General features: G+C 40.4%; 1 protein-coding gene across 3 annotated transcripts; it reads left to right on the forward strand.

Moving 5' to 3' along the window:
* The first annotated feature begins 8736 nt into the window (after positions 1-8736).
* On the forward strand, positions 8737-11910 carry LOC119475202 (coiled-coil domain-containing protein 8-like). 3 transcript variants are annotated; one of them, XR_005203733.1, is made up of 4 exons: positions 8740-9035; positions 9407-9451; positions 9607-10526; positions 11900-11910. XR_005203733.1 is itself a non-coding variant. In XM_037747674.1 (3 exons), the coding sequence occupies exons 2-3, from the start codon at positions 9412-9414 to the stop codon at positions 10335-10337; spliced, it is 771 nt and encodes a 256-aa protein (XP_037603602.1). In that variant the 5' UTR covers positions 8737-9009; positions 9407-9411; the 3' UTR covers positions 10338-10787. The 3 variants fall into 3 exon arrangements, 2 of the variants coding, with proteins under 2 accessions (XP_037603602.1, XP_037603600.1); XM_037747674.1 differs by lacking the exon at positions 11900-11910 and having other exon boundaries at positions 8737-9009; positions 9607-10787; XM_037747672.1 differs by lacking the exon at positions 11900-11910 and having other exon boundaries at positions 9607-10787.
* The last annotated feature ends 234 nt before the right edge of the window (positions 11911-12144 follow it).

Below are 12144 nucleotides of genomic sequence, written 5' to 3' on the forward strand. Positions count from 1 at the left end.
CGAAGCTCAGCCTGGTCTCACTCGCAGGGCGTCAAACATCGACGCTTGGGGAGTGGGCCGCGGTGTCTTGATACTGACGCACAATGCACCCTTTAGCATCTGTATGAGATGCACCGGGCTTTCAACTGACTCCAATGTAAACCCATCCGTGTCATTATTAGATGCTCATAGCAACGGATGTAGTATTAAGAGCACCGAAGACCTCTACAGGGTGGGTTGGAGGGGTGATGGATGGGTCAAACAAACACAGGACATTAAGTCAGGGGACCAGCATTTGTGTCTGGTGTGAAACCACAAGTGAAACCAACTTAAGTACGGAAGTTACGTGACAAATAAATCAACGTTGACTTCTGGTTTCACACGGGATACAAACACTGACACATGACCCAACCATCCCTGACCTCCTTCCTATGCGGCGTTTGCCACTGCTTCGCATAGGTATAGCTACGAACGGTGTATGAGAACAGCCTGATTTGCATCACTTGGAACAAACCCACACCTGTTTGTGTGCACTTTCCATCAACCTCGAATGCAATTGCAGCCCTTCTAGATTTCACTTCCTGTTTAGTCTGAATACACCTTCGAGCCTTCTTTTAGTTCGCTGCTCAAAGTTTTTGTCTTTCTCACTTTGTGTTCTCGTGTCTTTCGTGATGTGATTGATCTAATGGTCAAAGTGAAGCTGCACAACAAACTGTGAGAGGAGTTTACTCGCCAACAGATATTCCTGGTTTCGGACTTGGCTGAGATTTAATTGGAAGTGCCCAAGATTCACTGCCAGAATGATGCATCGCATCCAAACAGCCCAACAGTGTGTGGTAGAAGGAAGAAGAGCCGGTTGAGATGTCAGAGAAAATGAACATCTTCATCTTCGTCTTCGCTGCCAGCGCCACTGACAGATGTTCACGCTACTTTTTGTTGGGTTAATATTCTGCGGTTGTCACTTCTTGTTTTGATCTCTTCTCGTTCCTTTATGTTCACTTCATCTGCTTTCTAACCCTGCTGTCTTTATTCCCTCGCAACAAAATCACAAATTATGTTTTCACAATTTCTTTTTTCCCTCCTTCATCCACCCCCTCATGTTTCAAGTCAGACTGCCATAGGATCATTTAAGACGTTAGAGGTTGCTCAGGGAGGTTTACCGAGTATTTAGTATCAGCGAGAGGTTCTCGCTTTTAATTTGCTTTTGTTTATCTGTTGTCTTTGTAGCTTTAGCACTGCCTGGACTTAATGCCTGAGCCTAAATGAGAGTGTTTATATCTTATGGAGTCTGGGGGTTTTGTGGGCTAAAGCCCTCATGGTGGTTTTCATTCTGTCAAGACACTCTATGTCTACGTTTTTTTTTTCAGTCTGTGTGTGTGAGTGTGTGATGTGACGCCTCGGTTGATGCGGTTTCTTGTATAATTTAAATAGCTTTGCTGCACCCGCGGGGGCCACAGTGGGGTCACACATTCTGCTGACAGAATGTGTTTACCCCGTTGGAAACAAATCTTCAAATGGTTATTTATTCTCATATACATCCAATTTCAGCGCTGCTGGTCTGGGTACAATCTGTATAAATGGTGAAGTTAGAAAAACTGTATGTGAGGAGCTCTTTAGCTCCAAGGATTTGTCTCACCTCTCTTGACCTATTTAAGGGAAGCAGGCAGGAGATGCTGGCGCAAGTGATAAAAAAACTGGTTCTAAATGATCCAAGGAAGGAAAACCGTGTGCCTTGGGTAAATGTAAATGTAAGGGAGGTCATATTTTGAGACTTTTGCAATTCTTGTTTGGGGATTTTTCAATTTAACTGAGTTTACACAGCTCTTTGCATGCTTGATAAGGCAAAAACGCGACCATATTTCAGCACAAATGTCAACCTATTACAGAAGTAGTACAGAAGAGCGCTATGTGTTCCTATGGGTCAGTGTGACGGAACCAATCATAGAAGTATGCTAATCTTTTTGTTGGGCCGTCTTCCACACATTAACATGAGATAAAGAAATCAGTTGTCAAATTTGCCTCCACGTCTGTCGTTTAGTTTGATGTCTGGGATCAAACATGTAAAAAACACACATTACTTGCACAAGGCTGAATCCCAGTTCTTGTCAGCTCAGGTATCTCTGCAGACGTGTAGCCAAACATAACCACGAGCTGAACTACAGAGCCTCTCTAACACACCGACACAGAAGTATAAATCCAGATTTCATGCCCTTGAAGCTCCACAAGCGCTGACAAACACCCAGAGTTCAGGTGATCCAGTAGTCCTCCTCCACAGCGGCCATATCTATTCACAGTCAAAGATAGATAACTCCTCTTGGGTCTCTACGTGAAAAGTCAGGTTCTTATACCTGCTTTCATTTCTGTGGTTAAACGAAACAAATAGAAGAGTAAACACACTCCCACAGCCTTTTCCCTCTGCCAGCTAAACCTGGATGATATCCTCAAAAGAAGCTGCCAAATTAATCAAAATCTCCTTCTTTCAGGAGAAGCTCTGAGCTGGGGGAGAAACCTGATGTAATCACTTACACACAGTGTGTGCGCGCGTGAGTCCATTTTGCAACCGTGAGATTTCGAAGGAGAATCTGCCGGAAGGTTTTGGAGAGGTGAGGGGGAGCTGTCGGAGAAAAGGCTGGAAGCAGCAGCAGCAAATGTTTATCATATCACACACACATGCGCACGCACAATGTTACGGACACATTTCCCCCGACAGCTATGATGAGCCAAGCCGATTCATGCAGAAAATTGTTAGCTTCCTCCCAACCCCACTTCAGCTCAAAAACGGATTTTTATCTCAGTTACATCCCCCCTCACACCCCTGATATCTGCCTGCCTCGCATTCTTCCACCCTCCCATGTCTACATCCCTTTGGTGTTCACTCTTCCTCTCCCCTCCTTCCTCCATCCCTCTCTCTGCTTTTATCACTTAATGGGTGGGTGTGCTCTCTCTCCATGAACGGACAGAGGAAACGATGGAAGGAGGGGGGAGAAATGAGACACAAGACAAGAAGCCAGTCGGGTTACCTTTTCCCTGGTGATATCAAAGAGAGAAAATATAGAATCATATTATACTTAACTGTATTTTCCCCTCAATATAGAGCTTGATGTGGGGAAGAAGGCTGCAGGGACGGTACTGACAAAGTGGATTATAATCAGCAGGAGAGATGAGATGCTTCTCAGGGCATTGTGGGATAGCAGGCCGATGATGTGAGACAGACGGAGGGGTCGAAAGTAAAAATTTGATATTATGCAAATAAGGCTGAACTTTCATTTATTAAAAATCTAAAAAAGTGACATCTTGGTCGGTGTGAATTTTATCTTGATCCCTTGTCCTGTCTGTGATTCCTCTTTTATACAACCCTTGCATCCAAGACTAAACAAGAATGAACTGCTGCTTGGCAAAAAACATACAAATTGTTACAGGGTTGCTTGTTTATACAGCGCTGGCTAACAAGGAAGACTTGCTAATGCTTGCCAGCACTGAAAAACCTTAATGATTGGTGGTTTGGCCTTCAACCTGTAAAAATATCCTTGAGCAAGAATCCCAAACTTGCTCCCACTGAGTGAACCACAGCTCTGCCTGTAAGCTCTGCCGATGTTTGTTTGTTCAGTGTCCAGCAAGTTCAGTCAATTTTCATGTTGGCTGAGAATGAACAACGCATGTTGGTAGTCTGGCTGTACAGGTGAAGGCAGGGGGGTATTTGCAGACTTGAACCACAGCTACATGACACATCATCTCTCTGGTGTATAGCTGAGCTCAGCTCTACGCACGGCTCAGGAACAAAATTGCTATTTTGGCAGCTGCTGCCACTGTGACCCGGAGCCTCGTACTGCACACCACAATGCAGTCCATAACGTTGTGGATTTGGCTGGTTTTGGTTGGGCTCTGTATTTGGATTCTAAATGAGACAATAACCTTGTTTTCATTCACATAATTTCATTAGGGCTGGCAATAGATTCAAATATTTAGTTGCGATTATTCGCATGACTGTCCATGACTATTTGCAAATTAATCACACATTTTTTATCTGTTCAAAATGTACATTAAAGGGAGATTTGTCAAGTATTTAATACTCTTATTAACATGGGAGTGGACAAATATGCTTGCTTTATGCAAATGTATGTATATGTGTATTATTGGAAATCAATTAACAACAGAAACCCTCAAAGGTAGACCAGTAGAACCTCGCTAATGACCACTAGAACCACCTAAATGACCAGTACAACCTCCCTAATGACCACTAGAACCAGCTAAAGGACCAGTAAAACCTCTCTAATGACCACTAGAACCACCTAAAGGACCAGTAAAACCTCCTTAATGACCACTAGAACCACCTAAAGGACCAGTAGAACCTCCCATTTAGCATAAAAAATGTGTTCAAAAACAGCATGTGATTATCATAAAGTGGGCATGTCTGTAAAGGGGAGACTCGTGGGTACCCAGAGAACCCATTTACATTCATGAAAGAACAATTAAAACTTGCCCAATTGAAACAAGTTCCTGAAGACTACTTGATTTGTTAACGGACAGACTCTGAACAACAACAATAGCTTTCAAAGACCTTCTTATCTTCCTTTTAACAATACAAAACTATTAACACATTTAAAAGAAACCCACAGTTTTAGACTGCAAAAAGGGATGACTCCATGTGATTTCAGTTGGACTACAGAAAAATGCAACAAAACTTTTTCGTTAGCTTTAATAAAAACATTATTCTGGTTTAAAATGACTACAGAATTGAAACAAAACACAAAACAACAAAACTACTTAGTTAGGTTTAGTAAAAAAACATGATTCAAATAAATGAACATTGATTTTAGTTTCACACGGGACACGAGCAGCAGTGTCCTGGGCAAACTATCATCGCAAACGTATTTGAGATACGTCAAAAATACGTAATTCACAATGCAGTTTCATTGTATGGGAACATAATTGTGTAAACAGAGGGAAGTTAATGGATGGATGGAGTCTGTACATGGAGGATTGATGATGTTTTATTGCACAAGTGAAGTTTCAGAAGTGCGTACACTTCACAGAAAGCTTCGCCAACCAACTTCCATCAAGAAATTGAAAAAGTTTGTCAAACTAAAGAGTGATGGGAACACTGGATGTCATTGAACGTGTGCCCATTTGATTACTGACTAAAAGCCACACTACTCCCCTCTAAAACTGCAGCACAAAAGCTCCTATTTTAGACTTTCTTCACATATAGTTTTTTGCTTATTTTGTTACTTTGCTCTCATGTGGGGATATATATGTATATATAAAAACGATTTTTCTTTCAGCAGGCTTTAATGTTAGGCCTTTATCTGAGTGCTTCTTTCAGATAGAGCAGCACTCGCGAATCCAGGAGGGAAGCTCTTTTTTCCTAGCTTTGTTTTGCTCCTCTAAGCATCCGCCATCAATAACACAGGGTTTTCTAGGGCTATGGATAATTGTTGTTATTCATCATCATTGCTGGAGTATAACATTAAAAAAGGCATGGAGCGGGTGGAAAGCAGACTGATGTCTGATGACACTGGTTTTTCACTTTGGATAAATGGAAATTATGCTGCAAGTACACAAAGATACAGAGTTACTCAGACCAGTTCCTTGCTTGTTTCCTTCCAGACAATCAGTATAAACCTTTTTCACAGCTGTCATTTTGGCTCGTCATAGGAAAAGCACAGGTGTTACTAATAACATCGATGGCTCATCCGTTCTAATAAAGGGTCCCAGTAAGCGGTGACAGTGAGCCAACATGCACAAAACCACCCAAGGATCCTGAAACTGAAGCAGCTAAAGCCAAGTTCACACTACACGACTGTGTGTATATCTGCTCACACTACACAACTTGCTGTCTTGCAATCGGGAGTCTTTAAATCGTTGTGGTTTTCACACTACATGACTGACCGGAGACAGGAGGTCACACACTACAAGATCTTTCACCAGGAGGAATCCCCAATGAGGTCTCTAAACTACGTTTTGTCACGAAAACACGCGAGAAATACACGGTAAATGATGTGATACAAAACGCGAGACACATTGCCGATGTTGTCGTTGGCACATTGCGTCTACAAAATAGCTTGTTTCCACGCTCTTTTTTTACTATTTATTCCTCTAGGTGAAACAACAACTTTGCACCGTGTTGTCAATGCAACACATACAGGAAGGTCTTATTGTTAGGCGACCCGTCCTCCCCCAGGTTTCCCCTCAAACCATGTCTTGCATTGGCCGTAGCTCGTGGCAGGATATTTTAGGATGCTAGATATCTGGAATGTTTCTGCGTGGCATCGACTTGCATCTTTGAGCAGCTCACACGTGACGCCCGAGCGCCGATTGCCTTTTGTCGGGGAGCTCCAAAAATTGTTGGGGGTCAGAAAATCTGAGCTAAAATCATGCAGTGTTAACTAGGCATTAATGGCATTCAGCTGCAATTATTTTGTGATTCTGACTGCGACATTTCAAAGTGTCTTGTGTGAAAAAGATCTACAGGCTGTGGGTTTCACTGTGTGATTTAGCAGTTTTCATAAAACAACGTTAATACAATTGAGACGTTCTACTATGAAATGATTCTTTAAAGCTGCTGCATCAATATTGAATACTAATGTTGCTCTGTATCTAAGCAACGGTCTCGCTATGAAGTGATAATGTATCAATGTTGTGTTTACAACTTGTTTTCCACTGCCCCCCAGCAGCCAAACAATCAATTATGAATAATATCACATATTTCCCTAGTCGTGCATTCCAAACAGTTTGTGTGTCTTTGGAGGAATTGCGGTTTTCGAAAATCTAAAATGCAATTAAAGGTTATAATCATGAAGAGTGTAATGTAATTTCATACTTTGACAGGAGGTTAGCTCGCTACAAATCTTCATTTAGCTTGTTTCTCTGAAAATGTCTCATTGATTACATTCAAATCAAAGTAATAAGGTAGGCGTTGTCAAAACCAAACAGAGGTAAGTAAACAAAGAAGCTCTGCAGTTTGATTTCAAAAACATGTTTTTCCTTTAATGTAGAGTTTTATTATTTTATCAAGGTGAGTCGTGTTGTGATCTTCTCCACTGATTACTTTCTTACAGCTAACGAGGCTACCAAAAAGTAGCCTTTGGCGCTACCTCCCAGATGACAACTTTATTTACTATATTAATACTTTAAGAAGTGACAGCGGAGTGAAGTCGATTTGAAATACTTTCCTTAGATTTACACACTTGAATACATTATAAAATGTCATTGTAGTTACTTAATGGCCTCTGGACGTGAATTCTCAGTACGCCACTTCAAAAGTTCATCAATTGGTTTTATAGATCGTTAAGTTACGAGGGTGTTGGACCCACGCGAGCCCTCGCTGGCCTCCAGTTAAATCATGATGAAACCTTCGCTGTCTCACTAATTTCATCGCTGAGACAGAGAGTAAGTGAAGTGAACTGACTAGAGACCTTTAAAGTATATATCACATCGACTATATTCCGATGACACAAAAAAAAGGACAGTCGAGCGCATAAATGTCAAGAGCTAAAGAAAAACCTGACAGATTTCATTTACATTCACCTCTTCTTCTCTTGCTCTTCTCTGCCTTCATGTGATTCCTGCTCTTTTTCCTGTTCTTTCTTTCTCTCATCTCTTTTTGTTTTCATTCACTTCACAGTAAGAGTAAAAGGTTTGAATAAAATATCACACTTACAGGGCATTTTATTGCCCGTATTCGAACTCTGAAGTCACATTCAGTGGAGTTTTAGCATCATGTGGTTACAAATACATCTAATCAGCAGGTTCAAATTGCAGTTTTTGTTAAAGGTCCCATATTGTAAAAAGTAAGATGTTCATGTCTTTTATATTATAAAGCAGGTTTAAGTGCTTTATAAATACTGTGAAAGTAGCAAAGCGCTCAATAGAGAAACACACAAAGCCCATATTCAGAAATTGTGCGTTTGAAACAATTCGTTATGATTTCTGTCCATTTGTGATGTCACAAATATACAATATTTAGACCATTACACGGTTTTAAACGTAAACATTCTAAATGTGTCCCTGTTTATTCCTGGTTGCAGTGTATGTTAATGACATCATCTGACAGGAAGTAAACATGGAACCAAACTGTTGCCAGGCAACGCAATTCTGTTGCGATTCCTTTGAAATGCACTAAAACGGAGCGTTTCAGACAGAGGGTAAATACAGGTATATTTAAGCAGACAGTATGAGGAAAATAAAGGGTTTCTTTTAACATTACAGCATGTAAACATGTTCTAGTAGAAACACAAAATACAAGTATGAACCTAAAAATGAGCACGATATGGGACCTTTAAAATCCTTCTATAATCATTTTAATATTTGTTTTAATGAAATTGAGAATAATGATGAAAAAGAATATTATCATTCCCTCTAGTATCGCAATTCGCAAATCATAATGCAATTGCAATATCAATCAAAATAAGGCCTAGATCTACCATGGATAAGGACATTGCTTTATTCATCTGTGTGTTTTGCTGCATTTGAGACTCATGGACTGTTAAAGGACTTGAAAAAAGGTTGGATTACTGGTTTGTGGAGTTTGAGTTTACCGATCACAGATCAATCATTTTTGAGTTTTGAAACTAGGTATCTTATTTCATTATGTGGTGAATTGGTAATACAATGAGGTGTGTTATTACAACCAAATCTAAACTTACGGTGTTTACTGGTTTAGGTGAACCAATGAGAAGGTGCAACTAAATAAAAATAAGAGCTGAGTTAATTCAAAATAGAAAAGAGAAACTAAATATCAACTTAAAGGAGACTTTTATTGTGAAACTTTTCAAGGGACTAGAATGTTTCCTGTGATCTGATTGCAAATAAGTTCTGGAACTCGAACGCATTGTGACGTCATCGGCTCATAGAACTGATCTCTCCCAGTGAACACGTTCCACTGCTGTCTCAGAAGTTAGTCCCAAATCACATAAGATATCACTACGATCTCAAGCGGATACAACATTGCATCACTGCACGTTTTCTACGGAGGCAAACAAATCGTCAGAAATATTTGTATTTCTGCAACCAAATACTTCTAACCAGTCTGTAATTTGTGGTGTACTAACCTTTGGGTAAGTCTATAGACCTATACATGGTATACTTGAACTTTAAATAACTTTCCCGGTGGGAACTTTATTTGTTTATTTACCCACATAGCTGATAGCTGTCTGGTGCAAACGTCACCAATATCTAATAGTGCAATTCATTTTATGTTTGGACTTATTATCATAGTTTCAACATCATCATTGACATCAGTTGAAACCAGTGCAGTCAGAAACTACATTTTACCTAATTCATCCCTAATCTGACTTTAGAGGGACAGTAAATTAATAAACTGAGTATTTTTAATACTGTTATGTATGGAAAATATCAAATGTGAATTAGGATTGACAATATGGTAATGTTGATTTAAAATGGTATGTTATTTGTTATATTGTTTTAGTTCAAATGGACGGAGGAGACGGACCCCACATTCGTCCTAGTTGGCGTAAGAACTTGACTCATTTCACACATTTCTGATGTATAATCTAGGAAGCAAATCAAGGAAAACAGCCAAATACTGATTTCATATTGAATTTAATGGGCTAACTGTCATATAAGTGGTAATGGAAACATAATTGTCTAATGATCTTGTTGGGCCAGAACATCGTCTGCGCCACTTGATGGAGGATATTGCACATCACGCGCGTATTGGCGCTGGAATGATCGTCTGGCTGCAATTCATCATCGCTAATGGACTGGAAAACGAAGCTGTGTTGATTGCCGTTGTTGATGAAAATCTTGCCAACGGTGAAGGAGTTCGCCGCGCTGGAGCTGCTGCTGCTGCTGCTGTTGAGCCCCAAATTGACATGGTGGTCAACCAGCTTCTGAGAGCAGCTGCTCGGCCCCAAGTTGACGTGGAAGTCAACCGGCCTGTGGAAGCAGCTGCTGAGCCCCAAGTTGACATGGAAGTCAACCGGCCTGTGGAAGCAGCTGCTGAGCCCCAAGTTGACGTGGAAGTCAACCGGCTTGGGGAAGCAGAAGATCCCCTGCCAGGAGGATCCAGCAGGAGGTTGTCTGATGCCGCCTCTGACAGTGACTATAGCAGCGATGCTGAGGAAGAAGACCCAGCATCCGTGCCCTCCTCTAGCCCCGTGCCTGGAGGATCCAGGAAGAGGTCAAGAGAGGAAGACGATGAAGCTGATGAGATGAGTGCAAAGCGAATCAGGTGCTTGTCTAACGCCGTCTCTGACAGTGACGATGGCAGCGATGCTGAGGAAGACGACCCAGCATCAGCGCCCTCCTCTAACCCGATACCTGGAGGATCCAGGAAGAGGTCAAGAGAGGAAGACGATGAAGGGAATGAGAGAAGCAGCAAACAATTCAGACACTAATTAAGTTTGCTGACAGACATTTCTCCAGAATCCTATATTAATGTCCCAAGTTGACGTGGAAGTCAACCGGCCTTATTCTGATGACTCTGATGCCATTTGTCTTTCAAAGAGATTATGAATTTAGAATTTTTTAGTTTTATGAATTTAGTTTTTTTTAGTTTTATGAATTTAGTTATATTTTTTTATTTTGTATCACAACTGTACTATCCTGAAATGTTTGAGTTTAGAGATTTACATTGTTTACTTTTGACGAAATAAATAATAAAACACCTGGCATAAACAGGTTTCATACAGTAATACTGAAGGACAAACCTGGTGTTTAGTTTATTACTCCAACTCTTTTATTCCTTCTGCTATCAGGTTATTAAACTCAGACCGTAGTCATTTCAGGTGAGATTTTTATTGACAGTTCCCTTACATGATAAATCATGTAACAATGTCTATTTATTAGCTATTTGTTTTGTCTTTATCTATTTTTGTGTACTGTGATTGACATAACATTTTGGATGTTATGTTGTCTGTGTGTGTTTGTGGTTTAAGCTGCGAAATGAATTGCCCTTCATGGGATCAATAAAGTTGTCTGAATCTGAATCTGAATCATTTGCATCCATTTGCACACATGACAGTTTTTATACTTTATCATAAATTGCATTAATTGTATTATTTATTAATCTAAAATGAATCAGTAGTTTGCTTATTTGAGAAGACATTTTTGTTAGGTCTGGTAACTTTGAAACTGAGAACTTAAGAAAATGACCTTCTGAGAAGAGGTTTGCTGAAAGAGAAAGAGAGAACTAGCGAGGGAGTTTGTTTGCAGCGCAGCACATTTTCAGCAGGAAATGCATTTTCTAATTCTCTTTTCTCTTCAGTTAAAGTAAGGTTTGGTTGGGTGGGTCAACACACTCAGGAACAAAGGACAAAGGGAACGCCCTCAATCAAAGTGCAAACAGTGAATCAACTCAATCCACCTGTGTCCAATTAGCTGCCCAATTAGCACACCTGTGCCTGCTTCCAGGGAGTGTGCTTCTGTGCTCCACATCCAGTCCAATTCCAACTAGCACTAAAAAAGGGAGCAGTTTTTAACAGTTCCATCGTCTCTTTGAGTAAAACATAAAATGATGGCATCCATTGTATATTAGATATTCAGCAATGGACTTTATTGTGAAGTAAAAAAGTAGCAGTTTTATAATAGAATTTTTAAGTGCACCCAACTTTTGTATTTGTGTGTGTGTGTGTGTGTGTTGTAGAATGAGAGGTGATATCATAAAAAGGGCAATGTGACCCTATCAGCACTCAGGCTTCCCAATTTTTGATGTACGGGCCAATGAATCATGGAAGATGAACAGTTCCATCGGTTCTCTCGTCAAGACGATTCCTCACAAACAGCGATGTCTTTTCATGCAGAAAAAGCTCCATTAATACAAACAGCCTTTTGACCTCTAAAGGAAAAAACACAGACAGACGGCGACTAACACACACATACATACACATATGAGACGTGACACCCCACATTGCATAGCTGAATGTTTAATACTCATTTGTGCCAGTAAAGTGGGATATAGATGCATTTAGACAACATTGAGCCCTTTGGTGTTGAAAACATTTAATCTGCTTTGACCTCCACAGTTTGAGCTTGCAGGGTTCAGCGTTGCACTATATGGACCAGGATGAATCCAGTGTGTATGGTAGAGGTTATTGTGGTTTCTGATTGCCTTGTCTCCTGCAAATTGTATTCATATGCAACTAATTTGCATTGTATATTCATTCAAGGGTAATGTTTCCCCCTCAATGCAGGAAGTAATGTATG

The sequence above is a fragment of the Sebastes umbrosus genome, chromosome 17 (genome assembly GCF_015220745.1).
Source record: "Sebastes umbrosus isolate fSebUmb1 chromosome 17, fSebUmb1.pri, whole genome shotgun sequence".
NCBI lineage: Eukaryota > Metazoa > Chordata > Actinopteri > Perciformes > Sebastidae > Sebastes > Sebastes umbrosus.

What these genes read in the sequence shown, in the direction of transcription:
- LOC119475202 (XM_037747674.1), top strand. Translation starts at nt 9,412, where the DNA reads ATGGACGGAGGAGACGGACCCCACATTCGTCCTAGTTGGC. An exon ending in CCACATTCGTCCTAGTTGGC is followed by an intron (nt 9,452 to 9,606) that starts GTAAGAACTTGA and finishes TTGTTGGGCCAG; the next exon opens with AACATCGTCTGCGCCACTTG.